The sequence below is a fragment of the Dreissena polymorpha genome, chromosome 15 (assembly GCF_020536995.1).
Source record: "Dreissena polymorpha isolate Duluth1 chromosome 15, UMN_Dpol_1.0, whole genome shotgun sequence".
Classification (NCBI taxonomy): Eukaryota; Metazoa; Mollusca; class Bivalvia; order Myida; family Dreissenidae; genus Dreissena; species Dreissena polymorpha.
In genome coordinates this window covers 61,717,459-61,744,476 of record NC_068369.1, presented here as the reverse complement: position 1 = coordinate 61,744,476, position 27,018 = coordinate 61,717,459, and the positions used below count along the sequence as shown (strand labels likewise).

Here is a 27,018-nt window from a genome sequence, read left to right as displayed (position 1 = left end):
CCCTTTCAACAATAAAATTATGAAACAATTGAGTGAATTACTCGTGTACACTGTCAAATAACGAATCAAAATATATGTAGTAACATTCGCATATCATTATGGCATTCTCTCGTAGGCAGTCCAATGGGAAAATAATCATATTACATGTACCTCGTTGTACAATAATAATAATCATATTACATGTACCTCGTTGTACAATAATACAGACCTTTCAACTTGTTTACTATATCAACGCGACTTGTACAATAATACAGACCTTTCAACTTGTTTACTATATCAACGCGACTTGCAAATCTTTGCGAAAATTAATGATATAACGATACTAAATATAGATTATATAGGTTATTTGGTATCCCTTTTATCCGTACACCACACATTGGCATCAGCCGTGTTTTGATATTATGGCTATACGATTTTTAGGCGCAGTTTTACAACGATTAATTGACCTGGCCTTGATTAATATATTTCAATAAAACGTCAGATAGCATTCATAAGTTTACTATAACGACTCGTAATAAATAAATACCAAAGGAAAATTTTAAATAGTTTATATAAAGTCGTTTTATATTAGTATGAAGTCACATAAGACCGGCCTTTATTCAAAACCGGAAGTTGAATATGCGTCAGCTTCGTCCACAAATGCCATCGGATTGTTGTTGTTTTTCTAATCGAAAATAAAACAAACACAGGTTGCTAGGCTTCATGACATTTTATTTTTTTCGTTTTATTATCCAACAGAATCAGAGATATCGCTTGTTCACAAACATCGCCTATGAATAACAATAACAAAACGTTTGAATCTGTTTAGATATACGCGAACCATGACATAAATAAATAACCCAACAATGCTGCAGTTGTTACTTTTCGCTTTGTTCGATAAAGGATTATTGTAGAAACCAAAATAAACATTTTTGTAAGAGTTGATAACATGTACATACTAATCATATTTATAAAAAGCAGTTTATCATACCGGTGTACATCATGGTGATATTCCAGAAGACAAATTATCGTACGATAAAGAATAAATCTGGTTTGAATAACCGATACCATTGAATACATAATGTAAATTTTTATACTTGATGAACCTATACATATTGCACCTAGTGAGAGCAATCAATGTATAACAATCAAGTGACGACGCCTTTTTATGGAGGATCTTATAACGAAAGTGTCGAAAGAAATCTCATGTAGGAGGGTTGATCAGTGAGCCAGGAAGTTACGCACTACATGCGTAGTTCATAATAGTACAGTTCACATGTGTTATGTTTGAAACGATAATGATAATAAAATAGAACCCGTCCCTTGAGTTTGTCTTCACCGTGTTGTACGTTGTATTGTTATGAGACTGCTCGTTGTTCTTTATAGTCGCATTACAAGCTATACTGCGATAACTGTAGATCTATCAGGCTTTTAATTAAAAACATTATTACGGCATAAATAGTTATTGAACTATTAGAATTGTTCTGTTTCAATAGGTCAAAACAATAAGGGAAATTGACACTGTTCAATGTCGTAAATTGATACAGGTTCTCTGAATCAAGTTTTTGCAATAATTTCCACAATCACCGCAAACTACACAAATCATTAACTATATTTTTTTCCAAATGTGCAGCCCGTCTCACTCGCGTCCCCGATGCCAATGGAAATGTTGAACATAAGTGGGCGTGGTCACGGACAAAGTTATGGATACGTCCTCTATCGCGCCAACATACCACGTGGTGCGTCACAGATCGCGTTCGCCAATCTACCAACAGACAGAGCACAGGTACACCACTGGCACAACAACTGAATTATCGATCATACTATGAACATGCGATTTTAATGTAAGTTAAATACTATTTTTTGCATTATAATTAAGAAATACAATTCTCCAGTGAAGATGTTTATTAAACTGGGTGTACACGTGTTTTAAATATTAATTCTTTAGGTTCGGATGTAAATGCACAAGTAGATAGCTTACTTACCGGTTTAATCGTGTATAAATCTTCATAAATTACATGTGATGTATACGATAATTGTCGAACAGATATTCCTTAACGATCAAGAAGTTGCTACCATGGACTGGAATACTAAGAGCCTTTTAGTATCTCTACCAAGACGGCCGACCGACGATGGAAAGGTAAATTTACACACATTCATTTTCTTTGCTGCGTGAAAACATTGACATTTGCGGCATTCATATAGTTTTTATGTATAACGCGTTAGAGGGAATATTTGATGGTTTTTAATTTCAGTTTGAAAAGTATGTCGGGTGTGAATATTGGCTTACAAAATTCGTGCCGGGCAAATAATTGGAATATAATTGGGGAGCGGTTTGAATGCGTAACTGAACTTGTAACATTGCCAGTGATGCGATACAACTTTGTCTGATCTATAATCATCACACAAGATTATAAAATGCAATAATATTCCCTTGATTATTGTTTTTTTTTAAGAGTTTTATATTCAGAGTGACACGCTCTTCTATTTTCTTTCCACAGAACACTGCACGTCTGGACATACTGGTTGAAAATCATGGTCGCGTCAACTATGGCACCAGAGAATCCGGGGTACTTAACAACGAGAGGAAAGGTGAACAGTTAACATGAGTCGCGTTCTGAGAGAACTGGGATTAATGCATGTGCGTAAAGTGACGACACTTTACGCTTTAATGGTATTTTTAGTTTCTAGGAAGTCCCTCCTTACCGAAAATAAAGTTTAGGCGGAAAGTGTCGTCCCTGTCCGCACAGGCTAATATGGGATGACACTTTACGCACATGCATTAAGCCCAGTTTTTTTCAGTACAAGGCTCGCATTATCTTATAATTACGATACTTGGGGAACATCTCTTAGTTTTATTACGTACAATAATGATAAATTAATTAAACAGCATAATTATGTTCGTTATATGAATGCCCTTTTAAGGCTCAGAGCTTATATGGCCGATTTCAAAGGGCATGTTCTTATTAATTTGTTGTTTCTAAGCACAAGTATTTTAAGGCCCGTATATTCAATAAAGTATATCCCCGTGTGCAGGTATTCGTGGGGATGTAACTGTGGACGGTCGCCTTCTCAAGAACCTGACCGCGTATCCCTTAGAGTTCAAGACGACATGGTCATCATGGTGCGTATCAGTATCCGTGGTATTGTGGTTTTGCGCGTTCAGCGATGGCAACTTCGATTGCAGGCTTAACCTTACGCTGAACTCATATTAATGCATTTCCACATACGAATGTTAACACAGGCTCATATGAACAACCCACATGAGATTAATAATGTTGACCGAAGATCAATCTCTGAAACCAATTGTTGTGTGGCCGTTGTGTGTTTGTTTCAAAATTGAATGTACATGTACGTCGTTTAAGGACTGACTGGAATGCGGGGGACAACGGGACGGTGCCCGGGATCTTCAACGGCTCAGTGACCGTTAGTGGGCAGCCTAAGGACACATTCCTGTTTATGAAGGTACGCGTCAGTGTATTTGAATGCAAATGGTACGCGTTGTTATTCAAAGATACAATTCACATCAAGCAATTTTAGAAGCTATATATGCATACATTAATTTTCGTGTTTCCACAGGACTGGGGCAAAGGCATCGTGTTCATCAACGATTTCAACCTGGGCCGCTACTGGTCCGTGGGCCCACAGCAGACGCTGTATGTGCCGGCAGCGATACTCCGCGAGGGAGATAACCAGGTACAAGTAAATTAACCTCTCGCTAGTTACATCCCCTCCATGTAATAACGTAACCAACCCGCTTTCGATCACATGTGGTTAGCGTGTGGCTATGATACTAATTATTAGTAAAACATCATTTTGAATGAACAATAATCAAACTATAACGAAAAATCAACTTCTCTGGAAAAAAACCCCATTTCACTATCAATTATAATAGTGATATACATTTTTGTATTTCTATATATTTGACAGTGAAATTTCTTTTTTCTGAGAAGTTGATTTTTCATTATAATTGGACTTTTTTCATTCAAAATGGTGTTTTAACTAATTATTATCTTAGCAATACTCTAACCACCTGTGCTTTCGTTCGGGCTCAACACTTCGTCGAATCGCTGCAGTTGTATTCGACGAGCATAATGGTGACACATTAAACAACAACGAATTAGCATGTACTCCTACTCCGTCAGCGACTGACGAGTGTACTAGGCATGCACTAAGTTAACCGAGATCAGATGTATACTTGTCGCCGTTTCATGTATATAGATGGACTAGTGAAACTAGTTGACTCAGCGTACTTAAGTCTTAGTCAACTTTGCCGTGCACGTTTGTGAACTTAATGATTCAATATAAAGTTTAAAATTCTTTCAGCTTCAACACGTCTTACTTGCAGCGCAATAACCATCTTCACGCTCACGCTATTCTGTGATCATGTGATGTTTCGTTTTGGTTTCAGATCGTATGGTTCGAGCATGAAAAGAAGGGCACGGAGCCGATTTTCACGGACAGGCCGATTCTCAATGTTATCGATCAGTCAAAAATCAACCTTCAAGACCTTGCATAACGATCATAGATCGAAGAATTGCAATTTTGGACACTAGTTTCGTATAACCGCAATACCGTACCTAGATGGCCGTTTAGATAAGCTATGATTTTTGTTGTTTTTTATTTTCGCAAATATGCAGTTTAGTTTTATTATAAACAAGAAGACACTTGAAGACAACAATAGCGATCGACAAGACCGTTTTCTTTGCCTTTAATGTACCTTTAAATAGAAACGATTGTGCGTAATTAGGTTGTATTAAAACGTAGACCTGAACAACAGGTCCTGCGATTAAAAGAAAAAAAAAATTCGTGTGTTTGATGAGCATATCTCGAACTGGCTTACAGTTTGTCGAAAAAAAATAATGATAATTTCTGTTTAATGACGAACAAACAAGCACATTTATCGAACTGCTCCCCCACTCCCACCCGCAATAATAGATTGGTGTTGAATAACTGCTGTAACGGTGCGCAACGAAATTTGCAAGACCTTGACCATGTCATGCATGTGCATCAATGGCGATAACGACGAACAATTGCATCAGTGCATTTGAAAATTCCTTAATGCTTGATAAATCCAAATACGTTAAGGTATATTTCTTAAACTACATGTATATGTATCATTTAACTTAAGTCTTTGACCTTGACCCTAGATATCTGTTACATAGCCAAATAAAGAAGAAATGTAGGTCATATCCGAATACCTCAATGCATAGTGAAGCAATCGTAAAAATTGTAATCTTTGACCTCAATGTGTAAGAAGAACAACTGTAGAAAGTCATATCCGCATCCTCTAGAGTTATGCGTCTTTACAGCTCCAGATGATAGAGAACACGCAAATTCGTTGAAATGGTACCCCCGCAAAATAAATGTTAATGGATGGGTGCAAATCCTCGATATACGGTATAACCATAAAACTAACAAGGGCTGTTTGTAAAACTACATGCCCCCCATATGGGCTGTCAGTTGTAGTGGCAGCTATTGTGTGAATACGTTTTTTGTCACTGTGACCTTGACCTTTGACCTAATGTAAATTATCATCCGGAAACCATTGTACTATTTCGAGTCACTGTGACCTTGACCTTTGACCTAGTGACCTGAAAATCAATAGGGGTCATCTGCCAGTCATGATCAAGGGGGGAGTGAGAGGGGGGTATAATGTGGGGTGTGGTAATTTATAAGATGTCTAAAAAAAATATTATTTTTTGTTTAAAAGAAAAAAATGGGGGGGGGGGGGTGGGGAATAGGGGGGTAGGGGGAGTGAGAGGGGGGTAAAATGTGGTGTGCGGTAATTTATAATATGTTTAAAAAAATGGGGGGGGGGGGGGGTGGGGGGTGAGAGGGGGTATAATGTGGGGGGTGGTTATTTATAATATGTTTAAAAAAAATTGTGGGGGTAGCGGGGTTTTTTTTTTTTGGGGGGGGGGGTGGATGGTGGGGGGGGGGGGGGTAGGGGGGCGGGGGTGAGAGGGGGAATAATGTGGGGTGTGGTAATTTATAAGATGTTTAAAAAAAAATTGGGGGGTGGGTGGGGGTGAGAGGGGGTAATGATGTGGGCGTGGTTATTTATTAATGGGGGGTGAGAGGGGGGTTTAATGTGGGGTGTGGTTATTTATTACATGATGTTAAAAAAATGGGGGGGGGGTGGGTGGTATCCTCTATTCATTTAACATGAAATTTTAACTTATTGCATTCGTTTCCCCTGTATATAAGAAAGATATAATAGTGTATTACCTCCCCTGTCCTGCTTATATTTATATTAATCAACAAAATTAAACATTAACACAATATTTAATATACAAAATATACCAAAAAATCATATTCTGATAATATTTTTACTGATCCACTTTATTTTACTCAAAGGATGATGTTTCATTGGACTGATAATTATAGATTTAGGATTACAGACCAGTTGCTTCAGTTATATTGTTCAGAGTTCGCCCTGTTGGTCGTGTATGCATTCTTGAGTTATCATCCAAAAACCATTTTACTATTTCGGGTCACCGTGACCTTGACCTTTGACCTAGTGACCTCAAAATCAATAGCCTTAGGGGTCATCTGCGAGTCATGATCAATGTACCTATGAAGTTTCATGATCCTAAACCCAAGCGTTCTTGAGTTATCATCTGACAACCACCTGGTGGACGGACCGACAGACAGACCGACATGAGCAAAGCAATATACCCCCTCTTCTTCGAAGGGGGGCATAATTAAATAACGGGCAATTTTTCTCATTGATATTTCTACAACCATGAAGTTGTATATTGAATTCTTGAAGCGTATCTGAGATATAACCTTGAAAAGTTACATTATAAAAACAAAGTGCAAAAAATCTTATTTCAGAAAGTGGCACTTCTCCTTATTAATATGTTAGTCTTGCATTGTATCCGAGATATAGCCCTGAAAATTAAATGAAATAAAAAACAAAGGGCAATAACTCTGATTCAAGAAAGTGCAGTGTAATGGTTCTTATTCGTGGCACTACCCCTAATTGGAATCTATACACCTATGAAGTTTCATGCTTTTAACTTCTATAGGTTCGGAGATATTGCACTAAAGTTTCGTGACGGAAGGACTACGCCAATTCTAAAACCTGAGATAACTGTGGCAAGTTTTATGGCCGAGACTCCTGTTATTTGAGATATACAGATGAAGACAGAACAAAATCCTTTATAAAAGGGTATTATCAAGTCGAAAATAGCAGTACAGTTTAGGGACTTTGCCGGAGCCTCAGATGCACCCCAGAAAGCGTAGTAATTTCACTTGTGATGTAGTTAATTTTCACCTATGTGTTAATAGCCATTTTGTGGTCAGTCCTCACATAAACCAATTATCTCTGACAGCTTGACAGTGGTCAGTGGCTTGTCAGTTCTAAAACTCAGAACTAAAGAGTGTTATCAGATAATATGAAAATGAGGCATTGTTACTGTATTGCTACAGTTTTGTGCTGAATGCTTTAAACACCGGATTCTTCACTGCAAAATGTGCTGTGGTCAGTTGCATGTGAAGAGAGAAACTTGGCAAATTTTGTTACTGTGCAATGCTTAACTTACAAGATGATAATATATTTATGCCCCCCTTCGAAGAAGAGGGGGTATATTGCTTTGCTCATGTCGGTCTGTCGGTCGGTCCGTCCACCAGGTGGTTGTCAGACGATAACTCAAGAACGCTTGGGCCTAGGATCATGAAACTTCAAAGGTACATTGATCATGACTCGCAGATGACCCCTATTGATTTTGAGGTCACTAGGTCAAAGGTCAAGGTGACCCGAAATAATAAAATGGTTTCCGGATGATAACTCAAGAACGCTTAGGCCTAGGATCATGAAACTTGATAGGTAGATTTATCATGACTCGCAGATGACCCCTATTGATTTTCAGGTCACTAGGTCAAAGGTCACAGTGACCCGAAATAGTAAAATGGTATCCGGATGATAACTCAAGAACGCTTAGGCCTAGGATCATGAAACTTGATAGGTAGATTGATCAGGACTCGCAGATGACCCCTATTGATTTTGAGGTCACTAGGTCAAAGGTCACAGTGACGCGAAATAGTAAAATGGTTTCCGGATGATAACTCAAGAATGCTTAGGCCTAGGATCATGAAACTTGATAGGTAGATTGATCATGACTCGCAGATGACCCCTATTGATTTTCAGGTCACTAGGTCAAGGTCATGACCCGAAATAGTAAAATGGTTTCCGGATGATAACTCAAGAACGCTTATTCCTAGGATCATGAAACTTGATAGGTAGATTGATCATGACTTGAAAATGACCCCTATTGATTTTTAGGTCACTAGGTCAAAGGTCACGGTGACCCGAAATAGTAAAATGGTGTCCGGATGATAACTCAAGAATGCTTATGGCTAGGATCATGAAACTTCATAGGTACATTGATCATGACTGGCAGATGACCCCTATTGATTTTCAGGTCACTAGGTCAAAGGTCAAAGTGACAAAAAACATATTCACACAATGGCTCTCACTACAACGGAGAGCCCATATGGGGGGCATGCATGTTTTACAAACAGCCCTTGTTTACAATTGCTTCTTAATTAGTACTTATTCAAATTTGTTTGCTAATCAGTGATTTTGCCAGTCTATTTTTTCATTGAGAATCGGACTATTTTTCAATGATAATTATATACAAGCAAGTATATAGCTCAAACTTGCTTGAATATTCTTAATTGCTTATGGGGAAAAATTTTCATGTAGATCGATCAATGAAAAATAATTCCCCCCATAGACCATTATTTGCCAAAGGTAGGAAAAGTTTAAAATTATCTGTTATCATCTGTTTTGTCCTATAACGAATTTTACTGAAATAAATATCAGGGCAAGTTTGAGCTAAATTGAACCATTATCATGGAAAATAACCCCCAATACTTTAGGTAAAATCAAATGTCATATACAGTAGGTGTCCTGGTAATAGGGACTGGTTAAGTATTTGGCTAACATATATATTCCAGATCAAACTCGGAGCTATTTTCAGAATAAATTTTAACTTATGCATTAAAATTAGAAAAAAACAACAACACAGATTTGAGACATTAAGGAGACACTGATTGTACACTTGGTTATAATCAGAGGCTTAGCTTAAGCTTCTGACTATAGATTTATTCTGTTTGCTATCATAATGGACATTAATTTGACATTAAACATATATTCCATTTACACATGATATCAGTCCACTGAGACATTATAAAATAACATATCTACATGTACATTCAAAACACATGTTTTATTTGAGAAATAGCAACAGGTACTGTTACAATTAATTTCAAAACATTACATGTATGTAAAACTATTTAATGTTGACAAACGTTATGAGAAATACAAATATTATACCAAAAACGTTATTGGCAGACACTGTAAATCAAAGAAATCAATAAAATTATAATACAATCAGTCTACTTTTAATATCTCGAACTCTGTTATCTCGAGTTCCATGGATATTTATGATGTTTTATCTGAATAAAATACCTATTATTTTACATTTTTTACTTGTATCATGTTAGGGATAACTAATAATACGTGTCCGAATTACCAGAAATGCCAATACATTTGCAGCTAAAGTAATTCGATAATTATGTGAAACCTTGTCCAATACAACTCCGAAATATTGAGAGTAGACTGCACATATATTATACATACAATTATACAATTACTATTGTTACATGAAATCAGACAAGATTTTGCGATGTGTCTTACATAAATTATTCAACTGAGTAAGCCCTAAACATTCACAACAAAAAATCTAATGCCTACACATAGAAAAACAGTAGTTAAAATGATTTCTTCTCCAACATGGTCCATGTTGCATGGCTCATCTGTTGTTGAACTGCAAGAAGAAAAGGAAAGGGGATATAAGACTAAATCACATGATTTATATACCCATGGATTAACTTCTATATCTTATAAAGATTAACTTAACATAGATTCATATATCTGCTTTGTTAGCGTATGATAGCGTCAATTGAACTAAATAAAGAAATAATTCCACCAATAAGAATAAAAGCTTCACCTGACATGTTCCGTTTTGCTGTTTGAGCCTTCTCCAGTTTTGCCTCTTGCCTGGCGAAGTCCTTCATCTTCCTGTGAATTTAGAAGTAAAAACCATATCATTTAGTATTGTTAAGTAAAATGTTACCATCTATACAGTTTGGTATTTTCAATACAATAAATAAACTACATGTAATCGAGTTTGTTTAGCAATAGAGAATTAATACTGTTGTGATAAGTATTGCCTAGCTGACAATTAGTTTGATCATTTAAAGTAAACATACTGAAAAAATATACTGCTTACATATATACTTTACTTACTTTGGTGTTGACATCTTCGGTCTTCGCTTCTGTCCGACATCTTTCATGGGAGTGAAGACTTCATTTCATAAATTGGAAAATAGGCCGCACCCCCTGGTGGCTATGTGCTAAAAACAAAAACAAAGTGTCACTCTTGTCTCAAAATATTGTATGAATCTACCCAGCGGTTTCAGAGAAGAAAATACGCCCCCCCCCAATGGCAGCTATGTTTCTTTTAGATATCAATACAATTTAAACAAACTTGATAAAATGTGTTTAAGTACAATGAAAATACATTTTCTCTAAAAATGACAAGACATTTATTACACAATTTGTATGATTTATTTAACATTTTTGTTAATTTAATTGCACAATACCTCTAAAGGCATAATTAGGGCTAGATGGGTTGGAATAATAAAAATTATAATAATAATAAATTAATGATAATAATAATAATAATAATAAAAACAATAATAATAATAATAAAAACAAATGCTTACCTTTTATTCTCAACATCTCAGTACTTTGATTCTTTGTAAAATTCCGGTCTTACTGCTAAACAGACACAAATACCAAGACCAGGGACTCATGGTTATAATCAGAGGCTTAGCTTAAGCTTTTGACTATAGATTTATTCTGTTTGCTATCATAATGGACATTAATTTGACATTAAAAATATATTCCATTTACACATGATATCCCAGCAAACATTTTAAATCGGTCCGATGTCGGCCCGATTTTTATTTCAATATCGGCCCGACATCGGTAATTACATCGGCCCGACAACGGGAGTGCAACACGGCGCAATGTTGGCCCGACATCGGTATGTATATCGGCCCGACATCGGTAATTACATCGGCCCGAGATCGGGAGTGCAACACGGCTCGATGTTGGCCCGACATTGGTATGTATATCGGCCCGAGATCGGGAGTGCAACACGGCTCGATGTTGGCCCGACATTGGTATGTATATCGGCGATACCTTCTTGAGCCATTATGGTGCCGACATACTTTTAACCATTCCTCAGTCCCTGTCTAGCCTCAATTGTTTTTAATTGTTGTTGGTAGTGTTAAGGGCCTAAAACAGTTTCTTAAATAAATGAAAGAACATTTTCTTCAGACAACATTTTATTTTTACATTCTTTTCAACCAAACTGGAATACAGTATTTGCTAATTATACTACTGTCTTGAAACTGAAAATATTAAACTGATTTATTACTAATTCCAACATTTTTATTCTAATGGGGTAAAATTAATTAATATATACATTGACTAACAACAAATGTAAAAGAAATTATTTAAACAGACTCTATAATTCTACAGGTACAGAAACTGAAAAAGTAACACATTGAAACAAAATGTTAAATGACCAAATGACTTGAGTTTTGTATTTTGGTAATAGAATATTCAGCAAATGAAAATAAAATAAGAGAATTATGAAGAAAACCAACGTATCCAACACGCATATTGTATACATGGAAAATTACCAAACATGCATGTATAAATGGTTCATATCACCCATATTATCAAAACTGGTCTATATACCCTGGCAATTAATAAAATAACCCTTTCTTTAAAATGGATAGCGTATGATACCCATAAAATAGTAACAAATAAGACTAGTTAGCAAAATACAACATAGTAGTCATAAGATACACACAAAATAAGAACAAATAAGACTAGTCAGCAAAATACAACAAAGTAGTCATACCTTACACAAAAAATAGTAACAAGTAAGACTAGTCAGCAAAGTACAACATAGTAGTCATACGATACACAAAACATAGTAACAAATAAGACTAGTCAGCAAAATACAACATAGTAGTCATACAATACACAATAAATAGTAACAAGTAAGACTAGTCAGCAAAATACAACAATGTAGTCATATGATACACAAAGATAGTAACAAGACTAGTCAGCAAAGTACAACATAGCAGTCATACGATACACAAAAATTGTAACAAGTAAATTCAGGAAATTGCTATCCAGCAAAAAAAAACAAAACATAGTAATGGCACAAAATGTAAATGTACAAGTGACTAGAAGTCTCACTTTAAGGTAATGGGCCATGTTGTCAATGGCAGAACACATTTTTTCCCCCTAAATCAAGTCAAGCAATTCCTCATTGTTGAATAGTCTTAAATGGTAAATACTAGCTGTGAAATGTGGAATAAGACTTGTAGTTAATCAGTTGTACTTTTTCTGAACTGCAGGTAAATATATATATTGACACAACATTTCCCAATTTCATGGAATGGGATCACATCCACAAAATACTGAAAAAAAAGCCATTAAGTCAGACCATTCCTTCAAAGAGAACTAATAATGATATGCAGTATAAAGCAGCCAGTATTTGTTAATGAATACATTGCAGTAGGACAGAGCAATATATTGCTGAATGATATATAATTGAGTAGTTTACTGGGACTTATTTACATATGGTTATAAATACCTTAAACTAACATATATTAAAATTATTTGTTGTTTTCACCAGGAAATGATCACTTGAAAATAAAAATAATTGAGTTCTGTCACTTATCAAATTCAAAATGAATTGAGGGAATTGATTTTTATAATTGAGTATTTTCAGAAATAAACACCTTGTATGTCCCCTGAACTTAGACATAAATTATGGGCATTTCTAGAAAGTTTTGAATAAAAAATATTACAAGAAAATTGTCTTCAATATTAATACAAACTACATGAAACTTGTTTTCTTCAAAAATGACAAATGAAAACAATTAGAACAAGAATATATTGAAAAGTTACGTTTACCTAAGTAACACACAGAGTTACAGCTATTTAGGTAATAAAGGCAAAAAATAAACAAAAAAAATATACACTGCTTCCATCAGTATACATATTAAAAGAAAAGTTGTGTAAAATCATTAATTTCAAGTTCAAAGAGACCTTTACATCATAACAAATTGCAGCAGGAGACTAAATTAAAAGTTAAAACACACACGAGTTAAAATTCATTGGGACGGTTCATCACTTATTTTGGCTGTCCTCTTTTTTCTTCCACCGTCACGGTCAGAGGCTGTTCTAAACCATTCCCTGCACTCATGTTCAACTTCTGCAGCTGTGCATTTCAAGGACCGCATGACAGCTTCTGAAAATGGTAATGACATGTAGGCTCATATTATTCTATATCCATTATATGTTCAAACAGTGTTGCAAGAATTAATGATACTGGGCAGTTTATAAACCAATATTATTTCTTAACCCTTTTTAAATTACAATATGAAGACTACTTTTGAAAAAGGAAAACAGCCGGATGTAATTCTGTATGTTTATATATATTCACACATATGGCCAGTTACGGGGTCTCTGATTAAGAAATAGGTCATGGGGTTCCCACTTTAAATACATGTATCTCCATACCCTTTTTTACCCGATATTAACACGAATTAAGGTGTATAGGGGTACCTTATATAGTATTATATATAAATACGTCATTTATTTTACGTCTCATACAAGGAAATATATAGCGACATTAATTGCTAGGTACATGAAATTTCAATTTCAGACGTGATTGTGGTTTTCGATATAAGACCTTATTGCGACATTTGATTGCATTACCTCCCCTACACCCCCCAGGGCTTGCACTAAGAAATAAATTTTGGAAGTCCTGACTTCCTGCCCTTTACTTATGGAAGTCCAACTCAAAAATGTTGGAAGTCCAAACAACTTTAATGTTGATGTTAACAGAATGTCAACTGCGTAAACGATCACAAACTCTTCCCATCCATTTTGGGTCACTGTACATCTGTGAAAGTAACTAGATATATCATACAACAAGGCGGAAACTACCCTAGGCTTTAAAGTTTGTATAAGTTTGTGCAAACAATATCGGCAAAACATGTTAATTTCAAAACTTTTATTATTTCTATCATTTTACTATGTTCATTTGTAAAAACAATAAATTTTCATTAAAATCTACTTAAATTATTTATTAATTGATTAATAATCATAACACATTTAAGTCATTCAACACATTTAAGTAATTTGAGATATGTGCGGTTGCAAGTTTTCATCACATATTTATTGTCATTTTATTATCCTCACCCCTATGACTGCATTTGCAACAAAACACAATCTTAATGAATAGTCATGATGGAGCATCTAGTATATCTATTACTGTTTATCCGAATACTATACATGTCCGAAATATGTACACTTTATAAATGTCTTACCAGTTTAACTTTAATAACCCAAACTTTCCTTGTTGTTATCTGGATTAACAAACATTATCAAATGTTTGTTAAATCCATTTAATGTTTTCTCCATTATTGAAATAACATTACTTGTAATTTGAATCGCCAGCTTTGAACTGAACGCGGGTTGAATGTTACAATAGGTCAGCCATTTGCAATGTCGAAGGTCATGGCGTAGCAATTTAATTCTACTCTGATAATTTATATCTAATCCAGGAAATGTGTTTTTTGAATGTTTCTGACTAGTAAAATGACATGTTAGTATAGAAAATGAATTGTGATTCCAGTTTATATAAGATGGTTATTACTCGTAATTATCGGTGGATTAACAAACTGAGAAAACTCGCGGGAACTTATACGGTAGTGAATCTACGTAATTAATTAAATTTTGATCAGTTTTGTTTTTCTTTAATTATTTTTGCCGTCTTTCTTTTACCGTGCCGTCTGCCCCAAACCAGCAATTATCTCCTAATCATTAGACAACATGCGACACGCGCAAAGAGGCACGAGTGTGTTGTTAAAGCAACCAATATTAAGCGACTGGTTTGTCACGGTCAATTTGCGATCCGCGCGGGGGTAAATTGTGTAACCGTTAGATAAACAACACACAATAAACTTGCTAATCACCTGCGGGCGGTATCAAATATAAGGAGGCGAAGTTTAGACTGATCGAGACGTGTGCAAAACACATTGAGTCGGCAGAAAGCAGTGTTGATTGAAGTATTATTTAAATCGACAGCTTACGTTACTGGTTGCTATTTTCGGCGTATGACCAATTTTAAGGAAGTATAGTGGACGTCATGGGTTTTTGTTATCGGCGTATGGAAACAATTATCGGGCGTAATATACGGCCGTACGCCGCTTAGTGCAAGCCCTGACCCCCCTCATAGTAATTAAAGGTGCCTAGAACGCGTGGTTGTATACAGACCCGGTTTTTTATATTGACCCCTTAGGTATAGTCTGAAAACTACCAAGACCGCGTAACTGGCACTATGAATTAGTTCTAACTGTGACCTTATCTTTTTACACATACTATGACAACTTACTCTGCACAGCATCAGCCAATGGAAGTTTTCCAAATACTGCCTTTTTCTTCCTCCCATGCCAGCTGTACTGGTTGGCCACCTCATTTGACATGCAATGCTTCAGAATGCGCCGGCACACATCAGCGCGGTTTCGGCCACCCAATACAGACAAATGGCTCACCTGAAAAGAAACACAAAGCATCTGTACACAGCTCTCAGTTCATTAATTTATGTTGTATACTAAAAGAACAATAAGTAATTACCTAAGAAATAGCTGCCAAATGGCCTGTTGCATTGGGTGTACTGGAACATGATTCCTCAGCATTGTAAACATGATTTAAGTGAAACATTTTTTTTACCTGTCTGTACGAGTGCCAGTATGTTTTATCCCTTGATTTTGACATTGCTAATATAATACACGGAGTGTTCTCAGTTTCACCAAAATTTATTAGAAAGAATTTTATGAAACAACTTATAGCTGACTAGCTATTCATTTATGAAATTAAACAAACATTGAACAGTCGCGAAAACATGTGACATTTGATGACAGATAGCAATTTCAGAAAAAAAGCACTCTAAAAATGGTCTGATCTTGTGAATAAAGAAATAAAATTGTTTCCGAACAAAAATAAATAAAAAAGTCCAGGACAGAATAGTTCTACCTTGATAATTTCGAAATTGAGTCAATGCAGCTTTGTCGCGCGCCTATTTGTATGATCATACAGGACTGAATATATTTTAAAGTCAAATATTTCAAACGCATATTTACATAAAAAGTAATATGACAAATATATTTATTAAATGAAAGGTATTTTATAACATTATGTGATATACATTTAGTTGACATACTTTATTTTGTTTACTCCATAAGCCTGGGCAGATTCACTGCACAAGAGCCAAGGGAAGCAACCTGTGTATTTCCTTTTAACAACGGTTACTCTTCCTGGACATGATAATATTGATTTTATATCAAGTATCTTACACGGTTTTTAAAGAGACATAATAATAAAATTTAATAACAAGAAATTAAAAAGAAAATAATCAAAGTTACCTTTTCTCTTGAGTGTTAATTATGATATCGGGCCTATGTTGGGCCGATATCATACTTTGAACTGTTGAGTTATAAGTATTTTTATAACAACGGGCCGACATCGGGCCGACATTGTCCTATAAATATAAATTGTATAATATGCGACCTATCTTTCACGGTTTTTAAAGAGACATAGACAATTAAATTTAACGCAACAAGAAATTAAAAAGAAAATAATCAAAGTTACCTTTTCTCTTGAGTGTTAATTATGACATCGGGCCTATGTTGGGCCGATATCATACTTTGAACTGTGGAGTTATAAGTATTTTTTATAACAACGGGCCAACATCGGGCCGACATTGTCCTATAAATATAAATTGAATAATATGCGACCTAATTAAACATTATTAAACAAGATGGATTCACTAAAATGGAAAATTGCAAAAAGTTCTCATCTCTTAACAAAATATTTTTTGTTTAACATAAATGTCGGTCCGATGTCGGCCCAACATCGGCAAATCTCTGCCGATATTCCATCATTTAGCCGATATCGGGCCGATATGGGCATGTTTGCTGGGATCAGTCCGCTGAGACATTATAAAATAACATATCTACATGTATATTCAAAACACGTTTTATTTGAGAAATAGCAACAGGTACTGTTACAATTAATTTCAAAACATTACATGTATTTTAAACTATTTAATGTTGACAAATGTTATGAGAAATACAAATATTATACAAAAAACGTTATTGGCAGACACCGTAAATCAAAGAAATCAATAAAATTATAATACAATCAGTCTACTATTAATATCTTGAACTCTGTTATCTCGAGTTCCATGGATATTTATGATGTTTTATCTGAATAAAATACCTATTATTTTACATTTTTTACTTGTATCATGTTAGGGATAACTAATAATACGTGTCCGAATTACCAGAAATGCCAATACATTTGCAGCTAAAGTAATTCGATAATTATGTGAAACCTTGTCCAATACAACTCCGAAATATTGAGAGTAGACTGCACATATATTATACATACAATTATACAATTACTATTGCCGCTTTAAGACTTTTTGTAATGCCAGAATTGGAGGTAATACTAAATACTGTTGATAGAGCATGGTAGTTTATTGCCAGTTCTTGGGTATTGAGTTGCTGAATGACACCACAGTAACGCTTGTTGTATGTTGCTAGAGCGGAATCAAATAAGCAATAGAGCTTTGACAATTTGTTTGCTAAGATTAATGCTTTATTTTCAGATTTCTGTAAAGTATCTTTGTTGATGAATAGAGTCAGGAAAAGATTCTGAATTTCCAGGGAAACATTTAGTAGCCACTCCTTTTCGACAATTACACTATGCCAGTCAAGTCTGTTGTTCACCCAAGGTATCACCTCTTCAAAACAAGAAACACATAGCTTTTGTTGATCATTACACTGATAGAAATTGAGATTGATGTCTTTGTCGATCTCGGTTATTTTCACTACAAGCGTCACACATGAATATAGTCGCTTTGACACGTAGGAGTTTTGTAGCTCAAATCATTGTAAGTTTCCGTCCTCATTTGTCTAGGGTACCTTCTTATATAGAAAAACTTTTTCTGAGCACGCTAAACCATGGTCTTTCAGTAAGACACTTTTCACAATTTCTGTTATTTCATCCTTAGGCCAAGTCTGTTTCCTTGGCATCAATGAAAACATGAACATCAACATGGTGACCAATACAGCACTGTCCACAGCTGGCAGCCAAACATTTGACATCACTTGATACATATTCTTTTAAGCTACTTATAATACTATAGTCTTTTTTGTGTATGAGTGGGTAACGCCATTGTTGACAAAGTTGATATCATCAATTTTAAATGCAGCAACTTTACGGTTGTTGTTTTCAGTTATGGTCTTTTGACACTTTTTCAATACACTTTCAGATATACGCTGCACACTTTCAAGAGTGTTCAGATATGCCCACTTTTCTTTCAATTCAATGTCATATTGCAGCGGGGTTTCAATGTGTTAAGAAAAATGGTTCTCGAATAAACATATCCTCTTCCATTCTGACGTGGAAAACTTGGTTTGATGATCAATATACAATGTTTTACTTGTGTCCAATTCTGCTAGATCCAAAACATCATCACACCATTTTAAGTGTTGAGCAATCTCCTTGTATAATTCATACACAGAGCTAGAATCTGTCTGAACAGCCGGCTTTAATTGTATGATTTCAACAAAAAAATTTAAGATTTGCTGGCAAATTTTTAACTGATCATGATGCTTACCAGCCTATCGAATAATAGCACTGAGTGAAATTAATCTTTGGCCTTCCTCATTAAAAAATCCAGTCTTATAATTTCTCAATTCTTTCAAAATATGTCTTCCAAACACCTTAGGCTCATCCGACTGTCTATTGTCTTGCAAATATCTTAAAAACTGGTCAAATTCTGTAAGCAACACGTTTCTATAGAAGAAATGCAAAGACTTCAGTGAATCAGTCTGGTGTTTATTTCCATTTGGTTATCAAATTGTCTTCCTTCAAAGACATTCTGAAAATATGAGAAATAATTCTGATAAATGTCACTTGCAATCCTAATTCTACTGTGAAAAGTTGAAAGTGAATGAAGCAAATCAAACATTAACCGAATTTGCTTATGTATTGTATGAAACAAAGTCCTCGCAAGGAAAAGAGAAACGCTAAAATGCGTCGTTCAAAGTGATTCATAGGTTATTACAAAGGCATGCATTGCTGCCTAATACATTTACATGTAAGTGTTCAAGATATAATGAAGCATAAAGATATAAAGATCACGCCATGCTAACCTCATTTAATTGACATATTCCTATTTCTTTTCAGACAACCCGCGTACATAAACTGGAAAATAGGCCGCACCCCCTGGTGGCTATGTGCTTTTGTTAAAAACAAAAACAAAGTGTCACTCTTGTCTCAAAATATTGTATGAATCTACCCAGAGGTTTCAGAGAAGAAAATACGCCCCCCCCAATGGCAGCTATGTTTCTTTTAGATATCAATACAATTTAAACAAACTTGATAAAATGTGTTTAAGTACAATGAAAATACATTTTCTCTAAAAATGACAAGACATTTATTACACAATTTGTATGATTTATTTAACATTTTTGTTAATTTAATTGCACAATACCTCTAAAGGCATAATTAGGGCTAGATGGGTTGGAATAATAAAAATTATAATAATAATAAATTAATGATAATAATAATAATAATAATAAAAACAATAATAATAATAATAAAAACAAATGCTTACCTTTTATTCTCAACATCTCAGTACTTTGATTCTTTGTAAAATTCCGGTCTTACTGCTAAACAGACACAAATACCAAGACCAGGGACTCATGGTTATAATCAGAGGCTTAGCTTAAGCTTTTGACTATAGATTTATTCTGTTTGCTATCATAATGGACATTAATTTGACATTAAAAATATATTCCATTTACACATGATATCAGTCCGCTGAGACATTATAAAATAACATATCTACATGTATATTCAAAACACGTTTTATTTGAGAAATAGCAACAGGTACTGTTACAATTAATTTCAAAACATTACATGTATTTAAACTATTTAATGTTGACAAATGTTATGAGAAATACAAATATTATACAAAAAACGTTATTGGCAGACACCGTAAATCAAAGAAATCAATAAAATTATAATACAATCAGTCTACTATTAATATCTTGAACTCTGTTATCTCGAGTTCCATGGATATTTATGATGTTTTATCTGAATAAAATACCTATTATTTTACATTTTTTACTTGTATCATGTTAGGGATAACTAATAATACGTGTCCGAATTACCAGAAATGCCAATACATTTGCAGCTAAAGTAATTCGATAATTATGTGAAACCTTGTCCAATACAACTCCGAAATATTGAGAGTAGACTGCACATATATTATACATACAATTATACAATTACTATTGCCGCTTTAAGACTTTTTGTAATGCCAGAATTGGAGGTAATACTAAATACTGTTGATAGAGCATGGTAGTTTATTGCCAGTTCTTGGGTATTGAGTTGCTGAATGACACCACAGTAACGCTTGTTGTATGTTGCTAGAGCGGAATCAAATAAGCAATAGAGCTTTGACAATTTGTTTGCTAAGATTAATGCTTTATTTTCAGATTTCTGTAAAGTATCTTTGTTGATGAATAGAGTCAGGAAAAGATTCTGAATTTCCAGGGGAACATTTAGTAGCCACTCCTTTTCGACAATTACACTATGCCAGTCAAGTCTGTTGTTCACCCAAGGTATCACCTCTTCAAAACAAGAAACACATAGCTTTTGTTGATCATTACACTGATAGAAATTGAGATTGATGTCTTTGTCGATCTCGGTTATTTTCACTACAAGCGTCACACATGAATATAGTCGCTTTGACACGTAGGAGTTTTGTAGCTCAAATCATTGTAAGTTTCCGTCCTCATTTGTCTAGGGTACCTTCTTATATAGAAAAACTTTTTCTGAGCACGCTAAACTATGGTCTTTCAGTAAGACACTTTTCACAATTTCTGTTATTTCATCCTTAGGCCAAGTCTGTTTCCTTGGCATCAATGAAAACATGAACATCAACATGGTGACCAATACAGCACTGTCCACAGCTGGCAGCCAAACATTTGACATCACTTGATACATATTCTTTTAAGCTACTTATAATACTATAGTCTTTTTTGTGTATGAGTGGGTAACGCCATTGTTGACAAAGTTGATATCATCAATTTTAAATGCAGCAACTTTACGGTTGTTGTTTTCAGTTATGGTCTTTTGACACTTTTTCAATACACTTTCAGATATACGCTGCACACTTTCAAGAGTGTTCAGATATGCCCACTTTTCTTTCAATTCAATGTCATATTGCAGCGGGGTTTCAATGTGTTAAGAAAAATGGTTCTCGAATAAACATATCCTCTTCCATTCTGACGTGGAAAACTTGGTTTGATGATCAATATACAATGTTTTACTTGTGTCCAATTCTGCTAGATCCAAAACATCATCACACCATTTTAAGTGTTGAGCAATCTCCTTGTATAATTCATACACAGAGCTAGAATCTGTCTGAACAGCCGGCTTTAATTGTATGATTTCAACAAAAAAATTTAAGATTTGCTGGCAAATTTTTAACTGATCATGATGCTTACCAGCCTATCGAATAATAGCACTGAGTGAAATTAATCTTTGGCCTTCCTCATTAAAAAATCCAGTCTTATAATTTCTCAATTCTTTCAAAATATGTCTTCCAAACACCTTAGGCTCATCCGACTGTCTATTGTCTTGCAAATATCTTAAAAACTGGTCAAATTCTGTAAGCAACACGTTTCTATAGAAGAAATGCAAAGACTTCAGTGAATCAGTCTGGTGTTTATTTCCATTTGGTTATCAAATTGTCTTCCTTCAAAGACATTCTGAAAATATGAGAAATAATTCTGATAAATGTCACTTGCAATCCTAATTCTACTGTGAAAAGTTGAAAGTGAATGAAGCAAATCAAACATTAACCGAATTTGCTTATGTATTGTATGAAACAAAGTCCTCGCAAGGAAAAGAGAAACGCTAAAGTGCGTCGTTCAAAGTGATTCATAGGTTATTACAAAGGCATGCATTGCTGCCTAATACATTTACATGTAAGTGTTCAAGATATAATGAAGCATAAAGATATAAAGATCACGCCATGCTAACCTCATTTAATTGACATATTCCTATTTCTTTTCAGACAACCCGCGTACATAAACTGGAAAATAGGCCGCACCCCCTGGTGGCTGTGCTTTTGTTAAAAACAAAAACAAAGTGTCACTCTTGTCTCAAAATATTGTATGAATCTACCCAGAGGTTTCAGAGAAGAAAATACGCCCCCCCCCCCAATGGCAGCTATGTTTCTTTTAGATATCAATACAATTTAAACAAACTTGATAAAATGTGTTTAAGTACAATGAAAATACATTTTCTCTAAAAATGACAAGACATTTATTACACAATTTGTATGATTTATTTAACATTTTTGTTAATTTAATTGCACAATACCTCTAAAGGCATAATTAGGGCTAGATGGGTTGGAATAATAAAAATTATAATAATAATAAATTAATGATAATAATAATAATAATAATAAAAACAATAATAATAATAATAAAAACAAATGCTTACCTTTTATTCTCAACATCTCAGTACTTTGATTCTTTGTAAAATTCCGGTCTTACTGCTAAACAGACACAAATACCAAGACCAGGGACTCATGGTTATAATCAGAGGCTTAGCTTAAGCTTTTGACTATAGATTTATTCTGTTTGCTATCATAATGGACATTAATTTGACATTAAAAATATATTCCATTTACACATGATATCAGTCCGCTGAGACATTATAAAATAACATATCTACATGTATATTCAAAACACGTTTTATTTGAGAAATAGCAACAGGTACTGTTACAATTAATTTCAAAACATTACATGTATTTTAAACTATTTAATGTTGACAAATGTTATGAGAAATACAAATATTATACAAAAAACGTTATTGGCAGACACCGTAAATCAAAGAAATCAATAAAATTATAATACAATCAGTCTACTATTAATATCTTGAACTCTGTTATCTCGAGTTCCATGGATATTTATGATGTTTTATCTGAATAAAATACCTATTATTTTACATTTTTTACTTGTATCATGTTAGGGATAACTAATAATACGTGTCCGAATTACCAGAAATGCCAATACATTTGCAGCTAAAGTAATTCGATAATTATGTGAAACCTTGTCCAATACAACTCCGAAATATTGAGAGTAGACTGCACATATATTATACATACAATTATACAATTACTATTGCCGCTTTAAGACTTTTTGTAATGCCAGAATTGGAGGTAATACTAAATACTGTTGATAGAGCATGGTAGTTTATTGCCAGTTCTTGGGTATTGAGTTGCTGAATGACACCACAGTAACGCTTGTTGTATGTTGCTAGAGCGGAATCAAATAAGCAATAGAGCTTTGACAATTTGTTTGCTAAGGTTAATGCTTTATTTTCAGATTTCTGTAAAGTATCTTTGTTGATGAATAGAGTCAGGAAAAGATTCTGAATTTCCAGGGGAACATTTAGTAGCCACTCCTTTTCGACAATTACACTATGCCAGTCAAGTCTGTTGTTCACCCAAGGTATCACCTCTTCAAAACAAGAAACACATAGCTTTTGTTGATCATTACACTGATAGAAATTGAGATTGATGTCTTTGTCGATCTCGGTTATTTTCACTACAAGCGTCACACATGAATATAGTCGCTTTGACACGTAGGAGTTTTGTAGCTCAAATCATTGTAAGTTTCCGTCCTCATTTGTCTAGGGTACCTTCTTGTAGAAAAACTTTTTCTGAGCACGCTAAACTATGGTCTTTCAGTAAGACACTTTTCACAATTTCTGTTATTTCATCCTTAGGCCAAGTCTGTTTCCTTGGCATCAATGAAAACATGAACATCACCATGGTGACCAATACAGCACTGTCCACAGCTGGCAGCCAAACATTTGACATCACTTGATACATATTCTTTTAAGCTACTTATAATACTATAGTCTTTTTTGTGTATGAGTGGGTAACGCCATTGTTGACAAAGTTGATATCATCAATTTTAAATGCAGCAACTTTACGGTTGTTGTTTTCAGTTATGGTCTTTTGACACTTTTTCAATACACTTTCAGATATACGCTGCACACTTTCAAGAGTGTTCAGATATGCCCACTTTTCTTTCAATTCAATGTCATATTGCAGCGGGGTTTCAATGTGTTAAGAAAAATCGTTCTCGAATAAACATATCCTCTTCCATTCTGACGTGGAAAACTTGGTTTTATGATCAATATACAATGTTTTACTTGTGTCCAATTCTGCTAGATCCAAAACATCATCACACCATTTTAAGTGTTGAGCAATCTCCTTGTATAATTCATACACAGAGCTAGAATCTGTCTGAACAGCCGGCTTTAATTGTATGATTTCAACAAATTTTTTAAAGATTTGCTGGCAAATTTTTAACTGATCATGATGCTTACCAGCATATCGAATAATAGCACTGAGTGAAATTAATCTTTGGCCTTCCTCATTAAAAAATCCAGTCTTATAATTTCTCAATTCTTTCAAAATATGTCTTCCAAACACCTTAGGCTCATCCGACTGTCTATTGTCTTGCAAATATCTTAAAAACTGGTCAAATTCTGTAAGCAACACGTTTCTATAGAAAAAATTCAAAGACTTCAGTGAATCAGTCTGGTGTTTATTTCCATTTGGTTATCAAATTGTCTTCCTTCAAAGACATTCTGAAAATATGAGAAATAATTCTGATAAATGTCACTTGCAATCCTAATTCTACTGTGAAAAGTTGAAAGTGAATGAAGCAAATCAAACATTAACCGAATTTGCTTATGTATTGTATGAAACAAAGTCCTCGCAAGGAAAAGAGAAACGCTAAAATGCGTCGTTCAAAGTGATTCATAGGTTATTACAAAGGCATGCATTGCTGCCTAATACATTTACATGTAAGTGTTCAAGATATAATGAAGCATAAAGATATAAAGATCACGCCATGCTAACCTCATTTAATTGACATATTCCTATTTCTTTTCAGACAACCCGCGTACATAAACTGGAAAATAGGCCGCACCCCCTGGTGGCTATGTGCTTTTGTTAAAAACAAAAACAAAGTGTCACTCTTGTCTCAAAATATTGTATGAATCTACCCAGAGGTTTCAGAGAAGAAAATACGCCCCGCCCAATGGCAACTATGTTTCTTTTAGATATCAATACAATTTAAACAAACTTGATAAAATGTGTTTAAGTACAATGAAAATACATTTTCTCGGAAATGACAAGACATTTATTATACAATTTGTATGATTTATTTAACATTTTTGTTAATTTAATTGCACAATACCTCTAAAGGCATAATTAGGGCTAGATGGGTTGGAATAATAAAAATAATAAATTAATAATCATAATAATAAAAACATTAATAATAATAATAAAAACAAATGCTTACCTTTTATTCTCAACATCTCAGTACTTTGATTCTTTGTAAATTCCGGTCTTACTGCTAAACAGACACAAATACCAAGACCAGGGACTCATGTGTAATATTGATGCCTTATCTCTGTGTATTGAAGAAACAGGGGCAGGAGATTTATTGCTCTGTTAATTTTGCATGTGGTGAAAGGGGCCGAGTGGTCAGCTCTGGCTGATATCCCTAATCAGCAGCCATGAAGGTGTGAACGTAGAAAGTACTAAGGTCCAGGGGTAAAGTCTCTAGACTGAGTAACTCAGTTATTGAAAAATGGTTTGCATGGCATTTCGACGGGCGTTATCTACATGAACACTTTACTGATACCTGCCCAACCAGTTCAAAGATATAGCTCCAAAAGGATGCTTTTCCCCCAGTCACAACTGGACTTTTTGCAAATGGATTGCGACGGCACATGCCGTCAATCATCCCATCATCAATATATACACTCAGTTTCACTGAATTCAGACCAAGCAGTTAGGAGATATTTAAAGCTTTGCTGACGTTATAAGCGTCGCTCTGGAGAGCGGCGACTAGTATGTAATGCATTTTTTTTCACTTGTGGGAGAAGTTATTTTACGGATCAATGTATATATTTTTGTTTTAAGAATATCTTGCATAGTGATTTTTTTGTGTAAATTAGTGTAAATAAGTACTGCATTTGTCCCTATTAATTTATTACATTTATTGCAAATAATGCAAAGCTAATTGTTTTAATTAATAACTGATCCACAACTGATTACAGGGGAAAGATCACAGGGACTGGGCAAATACGCTAAACTTTCTGGTTTTGTATAAAAACAAAATCAGAATATATTTATTGTTTTTTTTTTCTAATTTGCTTATTTAGTGGAGAATCAATGTAGTACGATATTTGACAACCTATCGCGCAAGCAAGTTTATTGGAAGGCGTAGTGGTACGAAAATGTACATATATTAGTTTATTAAAAGACATATAATAACGATCGCTATACACAACTTCACCAAATAGCAGCACATAAATGATATCAGCCGGAATAACTCAGTTAGTAGAGCGTTAGACTGAAGTTGTTTACGCAACAATCATCTAAAGGTCCCCGGTTCAATCCCGGGTTCCAGCACTAACGGAACAGTTCGGCGGCTGACAATTTTTTCAGTCAGGTTAATAAATATAATAAAGCTTAATTTTATGTAGACATTTAAAAATCCATTTTACTACAATTGGACATTTTTATTAAAATTAATGGATGCCGCGTGTTGACAACGTTAATTAAAATTTCTTACATCACTTAAATCTCTTATAAAAAACAAGCGTTTTTATATTAACAAATAAATGCAAACAACACATCTATTAATCATTTATTTTTATGGTTTCTATCATAGGCCCTAAGTACTATC

The 27,018-nt window shown here is 34.5% G+C and overlaps 2 protein-coding genes across 3 annotated transcripts in view; one reads left to right on the top strand and one right to left on the bottom strand.

Moving 5' to 3' along the window:
- Window positions 1-4,673, top strand: part of LOC127860409 (beta-galactosidase-1-like protein 2) — an 86,167-nt gene extending 81,494 nt beyond the window's left edge. For both annotated transcript variants that reach the window (XM_052398472.1, XM_052398473.1), the window contains exons 12-18: window positions 1,613-1,765; window positions 2,027-2,119; window positions 2,481-2,571; window positions 3,016-3,103; window positions 3,345-3,444; window positions 3,559-3,675; window positions 4,391-4,673. In XM_052398472.1, the coding sequence (XP_052254432.1) occupies window positions 1,613-1,765; window positions 2,027-2,119; window positions 2,481-2,571; window positions 3,016-3,103; window positions 3,345-3,444; window positions 3,559-3,675; window positions 4,391-4,498 (750 nt within the window). In that variant the 3' untranslated portion in view covers window positions 4,499-4,673. The remainder of the gene's footprint in view (window positions 1-1,612; window positions 1,766-2,026; window positions 2,120-2,480; window positions 2,572-3,015; window positions 3,104-3,344; window positions 3,445-3,558; window positions 3,676-4,390) is intronic.
- LOC127860418 (nascent polypeptide-associated complex subunit alpha-like) overlaps window positions 1-27,018 on the bottom strand; it is a 415,045-nt gene that overhangs the window by 368,627 nt on the left and 19,400 nt on the right. The window lies entirely within an intron of this gene.